The sequence below is a fragment of the Cetorhinus maximus genome, chromosome 28 (genome assembly GCF_964194155.1).
Source record: "Cetorhinus maximus chromosome 28, sCetMax3.hap1.1, whole genome shotgun sequence".
Taxonomy (NCBI): Eukaryota; Metazoa; Chordata; class Chondrichthyes; order Lamniformes; family Cetorhinidae; genus Cetorhinus; species Cetorhinus maximus.
In genome coordinates, this window is record NC_135906.1 from 24,644,280 (window position 1) to 24,665,262 (window position 20,983).

At 44.9% G+C, this 20,983-nt stretch overlaps 1 protein-coding gene across 6 annotated transcripts in view; it reads left to right on the plus strand.

Annotated features, from left to right (window-relative positions):
- Window positions 1–20,983, plus strand: part of nfixb (nuclear factor I/Xb) — a 388,901-nt gene that overhangs the window by 261,815 nt on the left and 106,103 nt on the right. For all 6 annotated transcript variants that reach the window (XM_078531446.1, XM_078531444.1, XM_078531449.1 and 3 more), the window contains one exon: window positions 19,094–19,156. In XM_078531446.1, the coding sequence (XP_078387572.1) occupies window positions 19,094–19,156 (63 nt within the window). The remainder of the gene's footprint in view (window positions 1–19,093; window positions 19,157–20,983) is intronic.

The window sequence follows — 20,983 nt, forward strand, 5'->3', positions numbered from 1 at the left end:
TTCACGTCGTTGAAACCAGCACACCCGATAGAGAAATCAATCAGACACTTAACAAGCCCAGCAGCAGCAGCAGGAATGTTCGGAGAAAGATCGAGGTCCGCTCACCCCGGGATCACCCCTCGTGGCTCTATCTTGCATGTGAAATAGGAGTGCAGAAGTAGGCCATTCGGCCCCTTGAGCCTGCTCCGCCATCCTGGGCACTCCATTCTCTCCTCCGTGCCATTAATTGGAATAGACCATTTCGTAATCCAGTGCGATGCACTCCTGGTAGATCAAACTCGCTTTATATACTGAAAACAAATCGCCCGGATTGCTTTCAGTACTCACCGGAGAGAGATGCCAATTCCGGTAGACTCCCGGCCAACCCAGCAGGGTGGGAAACCCGATTATCATGTGCACCTAGTTGCGATGAGTTGTTTTATGAACACTAATGGTGAATACTTTTCCACTTGTGTGTGGGACCAGAATTATAGGGCCCTAAGTATAAGATAATGGCTCATAAAAACCAAAACAAAGCAACCTCTTGACCCAGAGAGCGGTGAGAATGAGGAACTCACTGCCACAGGGAGCGGTTGAGGTGATTAGGCATGAGGGAAGATCAGGCAAGCAACATGAGGGGGGGTGGAAAGGAATAGAAGGACGGGGCTTTGATAGGACGAGATGAGAAGGTGGGTGGAGGCACGTGTGGGGCATTAACACCAGCATGGACCTGATGGGCCGAGTGGCCTGTTCCTGCGCTGTTAAGTCCAGCGTAAGACAATGGACTGGGATTTTCCGGCCCTGTTGTGGGCGGGTCCCTCCGCGGGAGATCCCGTTGGCTTTCGGTGGGACCGGATGATCCCAGCGGTGGGCGGACGGGCGGGGAAAATCCCGGCCCAGGTACTCGAATGCGAAATAGGGCGCGAGGAGCCAGGAGCAAGAAAATCCGATTTAAATACCTGGTATCCAAATCGTGACCCACAATGTCGTGACGCACAACAGATACACCAGATGCTCTTTTCAATATAATAATAGACACGCACTTTTAAAAATGTGACCCATAATTAATCCCTTTCTCACATTAAATTTAGGATTAGTTTTGATCTAATTAGCTTTAGAACATTTTATGGGGAGGTATTTTGAAACAAAACATCAACAAGAGGTAAGCCTCAAATTTTGTCAGGGTAGCTTGTAACAAGAGCTTTGCACTGAGTGCAAGAGGCCAGTGTTGGAGTATTGGTGCAGCATTTTGAAATATTATGTCATGATGAAAAACGATATTTACTGGAGCTATTCAGTCTTTGCAGCCATAACAAGAGCTCCTTGGCTGCAGTTTGACAGGAGTGATTTCCCCAAGTGCATTTCAAAGTGGCTCAAATTCACGGCATTGGAGAGAGAGCCGGAGAGTCAGTCCTCCAAGTGCCAAGCTTGGGGCCCACAGGCCCTTAGAACACAGGATTATCCTCTCGCCCTTCTGAGCGTAGAATCACAGAATATTCCGGCACGGAAGGGGGCCCATTCAGCCCTCTGCCAGCCCTCTGGAAGAACTATCCTCTTGGACCCACACTCACACTCTTTCCCCAAACCCTCCGACCAAATTCCCCTTCGAGCGTTTATCCAATTCCGTTTTGAGTTATGCCATTGAATCAGCTTCCACCGTCCTTTCAGGTATTGCGTTCTGGATTGTAACAACTTGCCACGTTTCCCTCTGGCTCTTTTGCCTATTTATCTCCTTAATTGCCGCATTACCTTAAATCTGCATCCTCTCCTTGCTGACCCCTCTGCCATCGGGAACAATCTCTCCTTATTTACCCTAACAAAAGGCCTTCATGAGTTTGAACACCTGTTTTAGGGCTTGAGGAGAGGGCAAGTGCAGCGCAATGCTAGCCACTGTGTTCCAGTGTTTCCCTGGATACGCCTGGCACCTTTGTAGTAAAGATGAGGATCAGCACTGTGCATCCGTGTCTAATGCAAACTAAGCTTCTTCCCCTGGGGCTATCTTATGTGGCAGATGCTCTTTCTACCTTTTAGTGACTTAACGACACAGGGGACCGAGATTGTCCTTGCAGTCATAAGTCTTTGGCTTGCCCCTTGAAACTTGAAACTGAAGGAGGTTGATTTCTCTTCCCTCTCTAGTAGGCCAGCATGCTGGTGACACATGGGATTCACACAATTCCATTCCACCTGAGAATATAAAACTGGCTTTAGACACTTATACTCTGTAGCCACTTGTAGGCTTAAGGTTGCCAACACTGGTGCAATGTATTCTGGGGGCAACGCAGTGGTGTAGTGGTGATGCCATTGGACTTCTAATCTAGAGGCCTGAGCTAATGTTCTGGGGACATGGATTCAAATCCCACCATTAATAAATCTGGAATATATAGCTAGCTTTGATTGAATGGCGATGGTCGTAAAAACCCATCTGGTTCCTTTTAGGGAAGGAAATCTGCCATCCTTACCCGGTCTGGCCTACATGTGACTCCAGACCCCCAGCAATGTGGCTGACTCTTAACTGCCCTCTGAAATGGCCCAGCAAGCCACTCAGTTCAAGGGCAATTAGGGAGGGGCAACAAAATGCTGGCCTTGCCAGCGATGCCCACATCTCATGAAAGAATAAAACAACAGGTACCATCCCACCTGTCTGCACCCTATCCATCCAGTGCTGTTAGAATGGATAAACAGAAGTGTTCAAAGAAAATTAAGAAAACACAATTTCTTTCGAACGCTCCTTTGATTTTCCTCTCGTGTGTCACTTGTGCCCGGAGCTCCGGGGCAATCCTGGAAGGGTTGGCAAACTAGGGGATATTGAATGAGTGGCTGATCGGGGCCTGGGTTGAAGAGGTGGGAACATTTGTCTGAAGGTGTTAAATGCTCTCCAACTTACTGAGTGCTGGACATGTGGCTGCCTCATGAAGTTCAGTGTTAATTGACTCCTGCTGTCCCCTAACGCAAACAATGTTGGCAGCTCGCACATCTCCACGAACAGTTTGCTCATGTTGCTTTACTGCACCCGATTCACGGATTGAGGAACATGGGAACAGAAGGAGGCCATTTAGCATCTCCAGTCTGTTCCGTCACTATTCAGCGAGATCATGGCTGATCTGCAACCTAACCCCATACACCCGCCTTTGCTCCATCACCCCCAATACTTTTGGATAACAAGAGATCTATCAACCTCAGTTTTAAATTTAACAATCAGCCTAACATTAATTGCCATTTGTGGAAGAGAGAACCAAACTTCATCTTTAATATATAGAAATGTTTTCTAATTACACTCTTGACTGGTTTGGTTCTAGTCTTTAGACTACGCTCCCTAGTCCTACACTCCCCAACTAATAGTTTCTCCAAATCTATCCTATTTCTTCCCTTTTATAGTTTGCAAGCTTCAATCAAATCACCCCTTAATTTAGGGAACACAATCATGATTTGTTTAATATGACCTCATAGTTTAAGAGAGCGACAGAGAGAACATTTGTCCTCTCCCTTTTTACCTTTAAAATGTGATTTTTACCTCTGTGAATCACATGTTCAAAGCATAGCACACAGGCTAAGAGTGGTCAACTCTGAACAAAAAACTTCTGTGACGAAGGATGCTACAATAATCCTGATGTTGGGCCATGAATTCCTTCTCTCTCCCTCATCCCAACCTGCTGACGATGTAAATTGTTACAATCTCTGTAGAGACTAATGACTTTTAAAGAGATTCAAACTTTAGCTGAAAGTTATTAGCTGAAACAAGATTTCATGTTTTAAAACTTTTACTATAACAAATGAGTAAAAATAAAAATACAAAGACTAAACACTAGTTTTTTCTTAGGAAACTCCAGAAAGTAATGTTCACCATTTATACTTATCACCTGTCACACTCTCCATGGAATTATACTTCTTTTAGCAAACAGTCCACAGTTGCTCCCAGCTTCCAATGGGTTCCTGTACCCCAGTTTTGCCAAGTAGTAACCTCGAGTAACTGTCTCCAGATGCTTACTACAGACTGCCCCCTCCCACATCCAGCCAAAACCAAGTAGTCTGTCCAACACCCAGACCTCTGCTGTCTGTGATATGCAATGATTTGTAGGGAAGCCTGTAACCTGATCTCAAACATGGCTTCCTCTGCCCGCTTCCTGATGGCAACCTGAAACACATTAGCCTTGTATTCAAGTTACATGCTAATTAGCTACCCTTAATCCCAGCTCCCTTTCACCTGAGGGGTAATTGGACAGTTTACTGCACAACTCTTTACAATCCATTACCAACATCTTTCTAGGACTTTGGGAAACTCAGAATCTACATAGTAACCTCAGAAACTGCTGCCATTGTCTCCAAGTGTAAATACCTCGCACCTTCTTCTCAGTAAAACAATCTAATCCTTCCTTTGCTCTCTAACAATAAAGCCACCCAGGTCTATGGTCAGGCAGACTTCAGAATAGGTCACAAGACCCCCTCCATTTACCCTAAACTTAAAGCTACAGTCCCAAAAAATTTAAAGCTACAGTCTTTATAAACTTCATAATTGTCACACCCTGGTTGAATTTCCATTGCCTGACTTAGAAAATCAGCAGGGTAGACGTTTGTCTGAACTATTTGTGGGGTAAAGTGGACTTTGGTCATTAGTGTAGAACGGGTGGAATTGTATCAGCTGCCCATTGTACACCGGGCCTGGTTTCAGAAGAGGTTTAGAATGAGACATTGTCCATTTTACATAACCACGCCCTCCCCCCTGCCCACCCCCATCACCTGATCAACCCTTGGGGTGTTAAAATATCATGTGGGAAGAATGCAGAGAGGAAATGGGCAAGGAGAACTGCCCCCACAGCCCAGGCAGAAATCCACCCAACTCATATTGTGCGGTGCTGTTCTATGTTTGGGAAACGAGTAACAAGCCCGGAGTCATTTTAATAGGGGCACTGTTGGGTCGTTTTTCAGGTGTCACTCAACGGTGTTGGGACTGTGGCTTTTCAGTCTGGAAGTCTGGGGGGTTACGGTGTTGCTGCTGGTTTATATCACAAGCATCAGCTCCAGGAGAGTTCAGCACGGTGCCAAAAGACAAAAAGAATTGAGCAGGGTTTCTTCATTTCATCCTGTAAACTAATGAGGAAGAAACATATTTAAACAGGCTCAACATTGAGTAGGGTAGTCATGAATCCTTGCTTTTGGCTTCCGTGTGTTGGGAGAGGTCTAAGGCCCTAAAGTAGTAGGATGATTGCTGCATGATTAGCATCTGGGATTGTTTATTCATTAGGGCTCAGTTTACAGCTAGGATGAGGTAGACATTCCTTTGTTATCTGACCTACACCACACATTTAGGAAGGAGCATTTGAGAATACCAGGTCTCGCTGCCGCTAATGCGTAATGTGTTATCTGTTGTGCGGTAATGAGTATTAATCCCCAGAGATAGCTCAGGATTAAAAAGGTGTCCAAAATGCTTAAGTATTATCCTCAGGCAGTGACTAAAAGAACCTGCGTAAGTGCTTTCAATTCTGAGCACTGCGCTTTATATATTGGTCTTGGACAGGGTGCGGTGCAGGTTTACCAAAATGATACCAGGCTAAAAGGGTAAAATTATCAGAACAAATTACATAGGCAAGGCTTGTATTAGCTTCAGATTACCTAGAGATTAAGGAGTGATCTAGTTGAAGTGTTCAGGATGGTCAAAGGAAGGAGTTGGCAGGCTAGCTAGAGAGAAACTATTTCCTTTGATGGGGGAGTCCCAAGCAAGGAGGCTGTACCTTAAAATTCAATCATGGTCGTGATGTGAGGAAACACTTCTTCACACAAAGGGTAGTGGAAATCCAGAACACTCTCCCCCAAAATATTCTTAAATAAAAACAAAAAAAATGCTAGAAATACTCAAGGCAGCATCTTTTGAGAGAAACAGAGGGAATGTTTCAGGTCGATGGCTCTTCGTCAGGTAGATTCTTGTTGAGGAAGGGTATTAGGGGCTACGGAGCTAAGGTAGAGTTAAGATACATATCAGCCATGAACTAATTGAATGTTGGAGCAGGCTTGAGGAGCTGAACAGCATCCTCTTGTTCCAATGTTCCTGATACAGAATGATAGCTCATTGATGTGCTTATTAATTTAGCGGGCAGCAGATTGAGAAATGAAAGGCTTGTCATTATGAATCATTAAGCGTATGAATTGAACAAAGCCAACGTCTGCACCTCAAAGTGAAGCTCAAGAGACTGTAAGACAAAACGCACCATCTATTCCTTTCCTTTTCTAATTTACTGTCCCCTTCCTGGGGTGTGACAGTCCTCCAACATCCTGGTCAAGTAGTCCTTCTATATACTTTCACGAGATGTGGACATTACCGGCAGGGCCAGCATTTGTTGCCCATCCACTGAATGGTTCGCTAGGCCATTTCAGAGGGTGGTTAAGAGTCAACCTCACTGACGTGGATTGGGAGTCACATGTAGTCAAAGATGGCAGATTTCCTTCCCTAAAGAGCCTTATTGAATCAGATGGTTTTTTTACGACAATCGACGATAGTCGTCATGGTCATCGTTACTAAGACTAGCATTACACTCCAGATTTATTAATTGAATTTAAACTCCCACCAGCTGCCACTGTGCGATTTGAACCCATGTCCCCAGAGTAGCCTGGACCTCTGGATTACTAGTCCAGTGACATTACCACTGCACCACCATCTCCCCCTTTCAACATGTGGAGGCAGTGGGTGTTGGCTGGCTATGTGACCATAAACCCCAACCCAAGGCTGCTTCCACTTGGCATTGATGCCAATGCACTTTTTGACAGGAGTCACTGGGGCAGGAATTAGAGGGGGAACCTCTAGTTGGGCCTCTAGGGTCACTGCAACTCAGTGTTACTACACCGACCCGTGACCTGGCTGATATCGGTTAACCACACAGACCTGTAAACTAAACCCGGCGGGGGTGCAACTTTAACTAACTCCGCCCATCAGGAAATTGATGGAATCAGGTCCGTTCAACCCTGCACAATTTTATTCCCCGCTGACATCAGTGGATGTCGGACAAGGTGTCGATGTAACGGTGTGCCCGATTTTATTGGAATTCTCACCCACTGAATCAAAGATAGAAAGCCTCACATTCATACAGCGCCTTTCACAGCTTCAGGACATCCCAAAGTGATTCACAGCCGATGAAGTACTTTTGAGGAGTAGTTGCTGTTATAACGTTGGCAATGTGTCAATAATTTGCTTTAGTAATGGTGATTGGGGGATAAGTATTGGCCCTAGGACACTGGTCTTCTTCAAAATTGTGCCACGGGACCTTTTACACCCACCGAGCAGGTAGATGGGGCCTCGGTTTAGCATTTCATCCAGTAGACTGCACCTCCGACAGTGCAACACTCCCTCAGTACTGCACTGAAATGCCGACGTTGATTTTTTTTTGTGCTCAGGTCTTGGAATGGGACTTGAACCTGAAACCTTATGAGTCAGAGGTGAGAGTGCAACCAACTGAACAACTTTTAATCCAAACTGTCCTCTCGTTGGCTCAGCAAATATCATGTGATGCACTAATAATCAATTTGAAGTCATTGACCATTTCTGCACAGTGGTACAGTCCCCAGTTCCTCAATTAGCCGGCCACCATGTTTGCTCTTGGTATATTTCAGAAGGTTTTCCTAATGAATTCAGTAAAAAATGGACACTGCCCTGTGCTATGGGGTACTGTAGGTTATTCAAGGTGCAAGGGACTTGGGGAGAATGAGTCACTGTGTGACCTTCAACAGTAAATTATGTTATAACTATGCAGGAACCTGACAGATAAAATACAACAGCTTCAAACCCTTCCAGATTTAAACAAAAATCAAAAGCCCCAAACCACTAAATGATGGAAGTGTGGACTTTGAAAACAAAAACTCCCAAACCGCTGGAAATACACAGCAGTTCGATCACCTTCAGAAAAGACCAATTCACAGAGCTGTCAGCTTAGGTGGGAGCTCCGTCATCAGACCCAAAGAAGGATTACACCCAGAACATCACGCCGTCCCGGTTTTGTTTTGCATTTTTGACACTGACCTGGGCACTCTTGCTGGTTTGAAGCCGCAGTGTAGTCAAAGTAGATCGAGAGGGATCTCTCGGATTCGACAGCCTTTGGAAGCAGTCATTGAATGAAACCAAGCTCGTCAGGTTCAACATGGGCTTTCAGTCAGCAGTGAATCCCATTAAGGCAAAAGATAAAATCTCCCCTTAAAATAGGAGAGGCCTTATCAAAGATTCAAGTTTGCTACAACAAACAGAGACATAAAAGAAACCTACTGAGAGGTCTAAGTAGTCTTATCAGACATTGAGTACTCTGAAGACAGTCTTTATTTACACTGATAGGATTTGGAGATAGTGGCGTTAATGGTATGTCACTACGCTACAAGTCTGTCATCATTTTTAATTATAGTTTGGCAAGTTGTCTTTTTATAAACTTCTCATTAAGTCTCAGCTGTGGCTCAATGGGTAGCATTCTTGCTTGAGAGACACAGTATGGTGGGTTCAGGTCTCGAGAGAGTTGAACACACAATCTAAGCTGGCACTCCCAGTGCTGTATGGAGGTGGTGCTGCACTGTTTGATGTAAGGTTCTTTAGATGAGATGTCAAATGGAGGAGGTGCCTGCCCTCTCAGGTGCATGTGAAGGCTCCCATGGCACTCTGCAGGGGAGACCTTGTGAATGCTTCACCCGACATGACTGAAAACAGGTTATCTTGTTGCCATGACTTTGCTGTTTGTGGGAGTTTGCTGTGTGCAAATCCTGCGACTTCTGCATTAAAGCATTTAATTGGCTGCAAAGCAATTTGGGACACCCTGAGGTCATGAAAGGAGCTATAGAAATGCAAGCCTTTTTAAAAAAAGTTATTTTCTCAGCCTCTTAGGTTGGAACACCTTTCCAGAGCTTTGTAAAGAGCATCTATTCTCTGTTGAACCTAACCTGGGAAAGCCTTACTCTGTCTCCAATCTGTGCTTTACGTGACTTGAGAATATTTCTCTTCCTGAAGTAGAGGGAGCTTACCCTGATTGAACTTCTGCCATTCCTGACTTGGAATGGAATAGCAAGTAATAGGAGTATTATTCCACATGTGGCCCGTGCCAGATTTGACCTGGGTGTTCTTGATCGGAGAGGGTAGAAGTAGTTTTACTCTAGCTGCTGCTCACCCATGTTCCCCTGAGCTGGGTGTGTTTACTGGAAGAGAGTAGATTAGAGGGAGTTTTATTATTCATCTGACTTATACTATGACTATTCTGGGAGTGCATAATGAGACAGTGTATATAGAAAAGACATCTGTTTTTAAAAAATTGAACACCTCACCAAGGAGTGGTCATCAGGACACTGAAGAACGGTTTTACTCTGCATTTAACTCCTGCTGCGTCTGCTGGCCTAGAAATGTTTATTGAGGTAGAATAGAGAGAGAGAAATACTTTACAGAACTTGTACTTCAATGTATTGAGTAAAATTGGCCTATATTCTCTGGAATTTTGAATAGTGAGAGGTGATCTCATTGAAAGGACTTGACTGGGTGGATGCTGAGAGACTGTTCTTCCTGCCTGGGGAGTCAACAACTAGGGATCATAGTTTCAGGATAAGGGGTCAGCCATTTTGAACAGTGATCATACATTTTTTCACTTCAAGCGTTGTGAATCTTTGGGATTGTCTACCCCTGAGAACTGTGGATGCTCAGTCAATGAGTATAGTCAAGACTGCGATTGATAGGTTTCTGCACACCAAGGATATGGGGATAGGGTTGGGAAAATGGAATTGATGTAGAAAAGCGGCCATGATCTTGAGGGACTGAATGGCCCTATCCTGCTCCTATTATGTTCTCAGCCTGTGGGCAGTATTGGGCAAGGCTGCATTTATTAGCCATCCACAGTTACCTTGGCAACTTACCATTACTAGAGGAAAGTGAATGCCAATTGTACTGTGTAAACTAGAGTCGCACATAGATCAGAGTGAGTAAGGGTGGCAGATTTCCTTGCGTGAAGGGCATCATGAGCCAGTTGGGTATTTTACTGATAGTCCAGCAGCTTTTCGCTGGTGTTGTCCCCTAAATTAGTTGGATTAGTTGAAATTTAAATTAACGAATCAACATGCCCTGTTGGGCTTCAAACTCAGAATCTCTGGGCTATCTAGTAGTCACGACACTGCTGTGCACTTGATTCTCTGATGAGACAAGGGGGAGGTAGAACTAGGAACAATGTTCCATTCCTAGCACTGACATTCCTCAATTAAAAAAAAACCCAACTATCCCCCCCCCCGCCCCTCCACAATCACCTAGAAGGAATCTGATGAAGTCCAAGTGTGCGATGTATCTTGTGTTTTATGCTCACTAATGCACAGGGCTCCTTTAAGTTAATAATCTTTGCCTGAGGTATTCAGGGAACTTCCATTAATCAAAGTCTTCTTTGCAGCCTTAATGTTTATGATTAATAGACATTTGGTGTTTTACGAGTCATTATAAACGTTTACACACTATGAGTTAATCGATCAAAGCACAATAGTCTTTCTTTGTCTGTCTCATAACAGCAGCTTTATTGAGTGTGGACAGAGAGGATAATCAGGAATACAGGCACAACACACACCAAAAAAAGTCAAATTACAGGCCTTCAAATAAGAAATGCTGTGGTTATATAATTACACCTCTTCCTCCCGCACTAATGGGAGAGCTTTAGGCAAGTTCTAAAGTGCTTGAACTCAGTCCCGTGCTGCCCAACAGCGTTTGAGAGACGATAAATTTTATTTTGCTGTTTTAAGATTGTGAAAGGGTTCGTTAAGGTAGATTTGGAGAAGGTGTTTCCACTTGTGAGCGAGACCAGAGCCAGAGGGCCATAAATATAAGATAGTCACCAATAAATCCAAAACGGAATTTGGGAGACGCTTCTTTATCCGGAGAGTGGTAAGAATGCGGAGCGCGTTATCACATGGAGCAATTGAGACGAATAGGTGCATTTAAGGGGAAACTAGATAAACACGTGAGGGAGGAAGGAAGCGAAGGTTATGTTGATAGTGTGAGATGAAGGGTGGGAGGAGGCTCGTGTGGAGTTTAGGGAGGGAATTCCAGAGCTCAGGGCTTTGGCAGCTGAAGGCACGACTGCCAGTGGTGGCGTGATTAAAATTGGGGATGCACAAGAGGCCAGAATTGGAGGGGTGCAGAAATCACAGGGTGGTAGGGCTGGGGGAGGTTACAGTGACACAGGGAGGTGAAGGTCATGGAAGAATTTGAGAACAAGGATGAGAATTTTAAAATTGAGGTGATGCTTGACCGAGACTCAGTGTAGGTCAGCCAGCACAGAGGGTGGTGTGTGGATGAGAATTCTGCACTGTCAGAGGTACTGTCTTTTGCGTGAGATGTCAAACTGAGGGCCCATCTGCTCTCTCAGACGGCTGTAAGAGATCCCAGGGCACTATTTCCAAGAAAGGCAGGGAAGTTCTGGTTGGTAGCTATCCCTCAGCCAACATCACTAAAACTGATGATCTGTTCATTATGATATTGCTGTTTGTGGGAGTTTGTTTGTGGATTGTGTGTGTGTGACTGTGTGTGTGGTGAAAGGGGACATACTTGACAAATATTTGTTATATGCTGCTAAGGGAAGGATTGGAAAAGTCTCACAGAAGTGGACATGTGTGTTTTGGACAGAAATGGGTCTTCCGAAGAGGTGGGAGCTAGGGTTACTGAGGGAAAAGAAAAGACTTGCATTTATATAGCATCTTTCATAGCTTTCAGAACATTCTAAAGAGCTTCACAGCCAATGAAATATTTTTGAATGTAGTAAATATTGTAATGTAGGAATCTTTCTTAGTTGGCCAGGGATGGTGCATCCTTCTCTTAAGAGTCTTTCTTTCGCAAAGGAGTATATTTTTATTTAGAGTTATGAAGTATCTCTGTAAATTTCTGCCACTGCTCCTCTACTGTCTTAACTTTTAACCTATTTTCTCAATCCACTTTAGCCTTCATACCCTTGTAATTGTCTTAATTTAAATTTAAGACACTAGTTTCAGACCCAAATTTCTCTCTCTCAAACTGAATATGAAATTCTCTCATGTTATGATCACTCTTACCTACAAGATCCTTTACTATGAGGTAATTTATCAATCCTGTTTCATTACACATTACCAGGTTTAAAATAGCCTGTTCCTTGGTTAGTTTCAGAAAATATTGTTCTAAGAAACTGCCCCAAATGCACTGTATGAACTCGTCCTCCAGATTACATTTGCCAGTTTGTTTTATCCAATCTATGTGAAGATTAAAATCTCCCATGATTATTGCAATACCTTTCTTGCAAGCCCCCAATAGTTCTTGATTTGTGCTCTGTCCCACAATGTAGCCACTATTAACCACTCCAACCAGTGACTTCTTTCCTTTGTTATTTCTTATCTCCACTCACACTGATTATACCTTTCGATCCTCTGAACCAAGACCATTTCTCACTACTGTACTGAACTTATCTTTGATTAACACAGCTACCCCATCTCCTTTTCTTTTCTCCCTGTCCTTCCGAAATGGCAATATTCAGGTTCCAGCCTTGGTCACTTTGCAACCATGTCTCTGTAGTGACTATCATATCATACCTATTCATTTCTATTTGTGTTATCAATTCATGCATCTTGCTATGAATGCTGCATGCATTCAGATAAAGAGCCTTTAATTCTGTCCTTTTACCATTTTTTCCCCTATTCTGACCTTAATTGCTGGAGCACTCTTTTATGTTTCTACACTCTGTCCCTTTCCTGTCACGTTCTGGTTACCATTACCCATATCACTACCCTGTACTGCTGCCTTTACTTTCTAAATCTCCCCTCACTTGAACCCTTCCCCACTATTTAGTTTAAAGCCCTGGTTATTTGATTCGCCAGTACACTGGTCCCAGAGCGCTGTCTCAAAGGTACAGCTCCCTCCTTCCTAAGTATTGGTGCCCATTTGGAAATGGAAACCCATTTCTCCCACACCAGTCTTTGAGCCACTCATTCAACCCTATGCCAATTTAATTTGCAGCTCGGGTAGTAATTGAGGAATTATTACTTTTGTTGTTCTGCTTTTTAATTTGGTCTCGGTTTAATGTCTCATCTGAAAGACAGCATCTCTGACAGTGCGGCACTTCCGCAGTGCGACACTCGGAGTGCCGGACTGAATTTTGTGTTTAAGTCCCTGGAATGGGACTTTAACCATTGACCTTCTGACTCAAAGGCAAGAATGCTGTGCATGGACCCAAGACAGATAAGAGGGTCTAGCCCTGAAAGAAGAGCATTGAAAAGCACATTTTTCTCCCACACCCATCGTTATTTAAAGAACATCTGTAAATTCTTCTTGCATTAATGCTCGCCACCCCCACCCATCCACATCCCCCCCCCCACTTTCTCCACAAAACATCCCCCTTTAGTTAAAGTGGCAGACTTTAATTTCCTTTGGGAAAAACAGAGCAAAAACTGACTGCAAAGTATATTTTGGAAAATATTTTCCAAAAGTCTACCAGAAAAAAATGTGCTACAGAAAAGTTTTGCCGTTTTTTTTTTTTGCTGTCGACTTGTAATGATTGAGTCCAATTCTGTGTCAGGTTACCCAATTTAGGACAGACTATTATATAACCTGATATAGGTGATGACTTGGGAATTACAAAAAGCTTAGGCACGGTGTGATCTGAAAGGCCGAACTGAGCTTGGACAACCCTTGTTGAAATGCAGAATGGCGCTGTTTTTCCCATCAGTAGTTGGTTTTTGCTCGCTGGTAGCCAAGACAATTAGACTGTATCAGTGGGTAAATTCCTCCTCTTAGGGCCTTCTTGTGCTGTGCCCCACCTCCCCCCACCCACCACCACCCCCCCAATAGCTTCTGTCCAGCTGTGGGCTGTTTGGATGCCAGGCTTTCCACACTTAGCTGACAGGCCCAGTATATAGGCCGAAGCCTTCAACATGGTACCTCCTGATCTGCTGTTGGTGTAACTAAGAACAGCCAGGACTTCCTTCCAGTATACTGGTTGGAATTGGCCATTAATAATTCTCTTCCTCCCCCCCTCAATAACTCCAGTTGAGGGATGTCACAGAGTCTTTTTATTCTGACTTGTGCTGGGGGTGTAACTCCCCGACCTCCAGCGGCTCCTCCACAACCCTACCCCACTGCCAACCCCCCCCACCACCCTACACTCCCTTCACTCACGCCCTCTTGCCCAAATGGCACTCCTTTCATTGTGAGCCGGGCAGTGAGTGTCAGCGAGCTTTTCGACTGTGGGGACCATCATCTTCCTGCTGCCCTGCTGAGCTCATTCAACTCAGCACGGTGCAAGGATCAAACCTGCTCTGTATGACCTATTACCATATGACCTTCCACTATGGCTATCGAGGGAGTGAAGATACCGTGTGAAGACTGCAGTGGAGATTTCAGAAGGCCATCCATCATTCCTCTCAGAGTCTCTACCACACGCCATTCCCAAACTCAAGCGTGACAAGCTTTGCCTGCACGCGGCCTACCTTTGCTGCATTGTGAGTACAGCGTTGTGACAGGGAGCCGAGTTTGCTCAGCTTTCTGAAATCCTTATCCTTATTTTTAAATCGCTTCATGACCCCAGCCCTTCCCTGCCTCTATGACCTCTGAGATCCTCGCGCTTCTCCATTTCTGGCCTCTGGCACACCCCCGGTTCTCATTGCTGCACCACTGGCAGGCACTCCATCGATTACCTAGGCCCCAGGCTCTGGAATTCCCTCCCTAAACCTCTATCCTTCTGTCTGCTCCTTTAAGACTCTCTTTGAACCCACCTCGGTGACGTGCTTTTGCACACCAGCCCTACAGTATCTCCTTATAAGGCTCGGCGTCAGATGCTGTTTGGTAATTAGTTGCTCCCGTGAAGCGCCTTAGGGCATTTTACTTTGTTCAAGGTGCTATACAAATGCAAGTTGTTGTTGTTTTCCCCCCTTCTGCCTGACTGAGATTGGGGACCCACAGTAAGATGTTCGGCTTCATCAATCTGGGACTTGATTCGAAGAGGTTGCATTGTCCTCCAATCCCGTAGATTTTAGTTCTCCCTTATCCCCACAGCTCCCTCATTTTGTGACCTTCGGAAGCCACCTGCATTAACATGGTACCTCCTCCTCTGATAACTCCTTGCAGTTACCAAGGTAACGGAACGTAACCTGGTCACGAGGCTCTGGAAGCTGCTGCCCACATCGCGAAACCTGAGTCGCTGCCTTGGTCAGCAGCCTTGACTTTGTAAAGAATAAGGAGATGGTTGGGAGATAGTGGGGGTGGGGTGGGCAGTATTGGGGATCGTTGGTGGGGGGGCAGAAAGAAGTGATAGGAGTGTTGGGTAAGAGGTTGGAGTGGGGCCACTGGAACAAGAGAGCCACCTCAGAGTTTATTTTCCCATGGATCATATGCGTGAAGCAACAGCACCATTCATGGAGTCATTGTGGCACAGTAGGAGGCCATTCGGTCCATCCGATCTATGCCAGCTCTTTATCGAGCCATCCAGTCAGTCCCAATCCTGTGTGTTACTTCCCCTCAAGTGCCCATCCAATTTCCTTTTGAAATCATTCATTGTCTCAGCGCCACCGCCCTTACAGGCAGTAAGTTCCAGGCCACTACCACTCGCTGTGTAAAAATGTTCTTCCTCACATTCCCCCATTGTATCTCTTGTCCCCAAACCTTCAATCTGTGTCCTTTTCATCCTTGTACCATCATCTAATGGGAGCAGCTCTTCTTTGTCTACCTTATCTAATCCCGTCATAATCTTGTGAACCTCCACCAGGCTTCTCCTCAACCTTAACTAGGCTGCTAATACAACATCAGCCATAAATGGGAGCCTTGATCTTTCTTCCCACTTCCCAGTCTTCGGAGAGGTGACATGGCCAGAAAAGGACAACGTGGCCTGTGATGTTTGAACAGTTTATCTGGATGCTGGCAGGGGTGATGTGTAATTGATTTGGCTCCTACAGCACTGGGAGTAGCTGGGCCTTATGCCAGAGTAACCCCTGGGCAGAAGTGGCTCTGTAATTTAACAGGGGTAAAAGGTCATTTTATTTTTATTCTTTCATGGGATGTGGGCATCACTGACAAAGCCAGCATTTGTTGCCCATCCCTAATTGCCCTTGAGAAGGTGATGTTGAGCCACCTACTTAAATACAAGTGTGTGGCTTGCTGGACCATTTCGGAGGACAGTTAATAGTCAACCACATTACTGTGGCTCTGGAGTTACATGTAGGCCAGACTGTGTAAGGATGGCAGATTTCCCTCCCTAAGGGGCATTAGTGAACCAGATGGGTTTTTATCAGCAATCAGCGATACTTGTCATGATCACTAATACTGAGACTAGCTCTCAATTCAAGATTTATTCATCAATTCAATCCCTTATTAATTAATTTAATTTAGATTTCACAAGTTACCAATGGTGGGATTTGAACCCTTCTCCCCAGTGCATTAGCCTGTGCCTCTGGATCACTAGTGCAGTGACATTATCACTCTGGCAGCCAGGTCCACCGTGCTAACTGTCATGATCTGAATCTTGCAAGCCTGCACCTTAGCTTTGACAAGCGGGTTATGCCTCTGTGGAGAGAGAGAGAGAGAGAGAGAGAGAGAGCTCACTTCATGTTGGACAAGCAGAAATGAATTGCGTGCTCGTCCCAGCAGTCTGGTGATGGGTTTACTGCCACGTTAGAGAATCTCCCGCCCTTTCTGTTGATGGCTGAGCACGCTGGGTAACTAAGGGTGAGCTCATTGACATGAAGGCTGAACTCTAACCCCTGGTGACGTCATTCCCAAGCTAACTGCTCCAGCTCACTGGGGTGTGAGAGTAGATCACTTTGACATCCTGTAAACAGACAAAGCAATGTAAACTGAACTTAAAAGTGGGAATTATCACTGAGGGAAAAGGGAAAATGAAAAATGAGGCCCTTTTGTTAACTGTCTAAAACCAACAACATCTGCAATAGTCAAACCAACAGACACATAAATCAGTGTCTCTTTTTTTTTAACATTCCTAGGGGAATGTCTCTAAACTTCCTGAGCTGTCCAACGTACATAACAGCTCCAACTGCTTGCAGAGTGATAGAGCACAATATCAGTCACACCCTAAGGGGCAAATATATATGCAAGCGCATGTTTTGATTTACAAAGCAAAGAATGCAGACAACAGACGTTAGAGGCAAGATCGAAAGCCTTGTTGGGATTATCCTACAGAACATCTGTGGAAAAATCTCTACTCTGCACAGTCTTAAAAGCGTAATTCCCAGTTGATCTCCTGTGGCATTGCTCCTGGGCAGTTGGAGCGAGGTTCTGATGTCTGGGCTGTTAATCTTCCTCCTGCTTCAGCTGTTGCCTGTGGAAAGTAGCCTGAATAGGATAATAGTAACCGGTTATGAATTCAAGAGGTCAGTCAGAGGGTAATTGCAACTGCGTCAATTGCAAATTTCAGGCTGCTACTTTTAACTCTGTTCCACTGCATGTGTCATTCCCCTATCACCTCCAAGCTTACAGATCTGGTCAAGCAACAGCTTGATTTTAAAATTCTGACCTTTATTTTCAAATCCCTCCATATCCTCGCTTCCACCCCACCACCCTGAAATCTCTCCCAGCCCCACAATCCTCTGAGATTTCTGCACTCCTCTCATTCTGACCTCTTGTGCATCCCTGATTTTAACTGCTCCACCATTGGTGGCCTTGCCATCAGCTGCCTTGGCTCTGGGCTTCTCTCCTTGAATCTCACTGCCTCTCTTTCCTGCTATAAGACACTCCTAAAAACCTACTTCTAAGTTTTTAGGAGACAACCACATTGCTGTGGGTCTGGAGTCACATGTAGGACAGACCAGGGCGTTAGTGAACCAGATGGGTTTTTATAACAATTGACAATGGTTTCATGGTCGTCATCATCAGGTTTTTAATTCCAGATTTTTATTGAATTCAGATATCAGCATCTGCTATGGTGGGATTCAAACTCAGAGCCTGGGTCTCTGGAATACCAGTCCAGCGACAATACCACTACCCCAATGCCTCCCCACATTAAAGGTGCTATATAAATATAAGTTGTTGTCGTAAGACTAATTTGCATCCTCTGAAGCGTGACATGTTTACATTAGACTAACATGCGGGTCTCAACACAAAGTACTAAAACTTCAGCATGGACTTTATGGGCCAAGTGGCCTGTTTTTTTTTAATGCTGTAATTACTATCTAAGCTCAGTACACATTGCTGGCCAACCGATGAGGGGCATCACTTGATTTTGGAGTTTTAGCTCGCTGTTTCATCCTGTAGGATTCACTCCCGCCTTTCTCTGCTACAACCGACTTTTATGTCCTTTCAATTCCCATTTTTATTCCTGGCCCAGACTGACTTTCAAATTCATGCGAATTATTATTTTCCTGGGATAACTGTAAGGACAGTCAAAGGCATCAGCCCTTTATACTCACAGACAACGTGATCCTTGAGTAGGAGGAATGGTGGGCCTATGAAAGATCATGTCTGATGGTGAAGCACCAAGAATGGTGGTTCTAGAGATGCCTGAATCTTAGGCACTGAGGGAGAGATTTAGGTATCAAATGTTTCATTTTGACTATTTCAATAGGTTAAAGAGGTGTAACAACTGTTTTCATAACCAGCTGGTGGATATCTGGTTGTGAACCGTATTTAAGATGTAGGGATAAGCTCAAACGTAGTTGCTTTAGTTGCATTATGTTCTGTGAGCACAATGGCCAGAGGACTGTCATTTGAGGAATGCGTCAGATCAGGATTGAATCATATAGGTTGTAATGTTAAGTAGATGTCTTGGAAATCTCAGTCAATTGTCCCTGGAGACCAGAAATTATTTTTCATAGTTTTCTTTCCATGGAATTGTTGCTATGGTTACTCGTCTCCCTTGGGAAAGTCAATGGTCGTATGGTTCAGGGGAATCAACAGGCTTAATGGGCCAATTGATCTTTCCTCATTTCAACGTTGTTTGAGTGGATGAATGTTTTGGGAAGGTGAACAATAATTTTAGACTACTTGTGGGCCCGAGTGATAACTTCAGGCGTTGGTGATGATTGTGCAGCTACTGCCCGCCCAGTGTTAGAGGTCACGGTCGGCTCTGGGTAGGCCACTCTTGGTGTTGAGCACCTCAATGTTTGATTGAACGAAAGACAAAGAGAATCTCCCAGTGCTGATCACCCATCTCTTTTTATCTCACAGAGTCAGGACAATCTGAAAGCTCGAACCAGCAAGGAGACGCAGATGTCAAACCACCGCCCAATGGTAAAGATCGCCGTTTACACACTGCTCAGACTGCAACTCTAGGGGGGACACAGCAGGCAGACAGAAATGATTGTATCTGGGCACCTCAGATGTGGGGTACCAGGGTCTATATGGCATCTCTCTGAGTAGGCATCTTGGGATGGCATCAGTGCCCTTGTAGTGCCAGCTGTAGTATTGTACGTGCAGGAGCTTCTAGATATTTTGAACACGATTGTGCTAACTCATCGAAAAGATGGTGCTTCTAGTTATCACAGTGCTATTTGCTGTTTGAACAATAACAGGCAGGAATAGGGTCCACCCAGACTGTCCCACACAATCTCCAGACTTTGCACCTCACCCAAAACCATCTTCTGGCAGAGGCAAAAAAATCAGATTAAAAACACAGGCCAATTTGGGAAAAAAAAAATCTTGGAAATTTCCCCCTGACCTTCCCAATGACGTTAGGTGATCGTAACCAATCCAGGGCCAGGATTTTAGGGCCCCTCCCACCCGGCGGGATATTATGGTCCCGCCGAACTGAATGGGGACTTAAATGGCTCGCCGCATCCTCCAGAAGGAGACGCGCCACGGCCGGGCTGTGAAATCCTGGCCCAGGAGGATCACTCTGCCCCCATCATTCTGGACGGCACCCACTTTCTGTACAATGTAACCTCCGCACCCACTCTGAAATAGGTCCAGCTCTGGCTTGAAGGGATTCAACGAATCAGCATTGTCCTCACGGGTTGGCAGCTGTTCCAGAAGTTAATCCTTCTCCAGACGGTTACCCTAGGCCTGGCCTTGTACAACTCAGCTTGGTGACCCCTGGTCCTCCCTAACCTACTGTCAATTTAAATATGAGCTATTCCCTTTATCATTTTGTAAACCTCAATCAAATCTCTCCTAAGTCTACACTTCTCTGAAGTGTTGAGTCCCAGCTCTTTTAGCCAAACTTGATAAGTGAGATGTTTCAAACTGGGAATGAATCTAATGACTTTCCTCTGGACCCAGTCCAAACCCTTCTACTTGGTGATATCTCAAGCCACTCAAGGTTCCCTCCGGTCCAGGACCAGACTTACACTTACATTAGTGTCACACAGTTACAAAGTACCCAGTGATTTGGAGGGGTTTCAATGTCGTACTGCTTAGAGAGTCATTTCCACTCCCACACCAATTGATATACATTGTGTGGTACATTCACTTCGAAAGTTAGACAACTCCACAGCAAATATATATCTATATTTTCTTTATTCCTTTGTGGGATGTGGGCATCACTGGCAAGGCCAGCGTTTGTTGCCCATCCCCAATTGCCCTTGAACCGAGTGGCTTGCTAGGCCATTTCAGAGGGGCAGTTAAGAGTCAACCCACATTGCTGTGGGTCTGGAGTCACATGTAGGCCAGATCGGGTAAGGCAGGCAGATTCCCTTCCCTAAAGGGGATTAGTGAACCAGATGGGTTTTTACAATAATTGATGATAGTTTCATGATCACCATTACTGAGACTAACTTTATATTTCCAGATTTATTAATTGAATTTAAATTCCACCAGCTACCATGGTGGGATTGCCAGAGCATTAGCCTGGGCGTATAGATCACTAGCCCAATGACATCACCGCTACGCCACCATCTCCCCTGAATATATATGGGAATGTAATTGGGGCACGAGTAATGTCGGGAAGAGTAGCTTATTTTCAACTTTCTTTTCTAATTTTTCAACCTTGGACATCTACTCTTGTCAAAGGACAATTGGAATGAGAAAAGGCTACTTAGCCAGCAACGTCCACATCCCATTAATGAATGAATTAACCCATTTGGCAGACTCACTCCTATGGGTTCTGATGTCACTAAATTG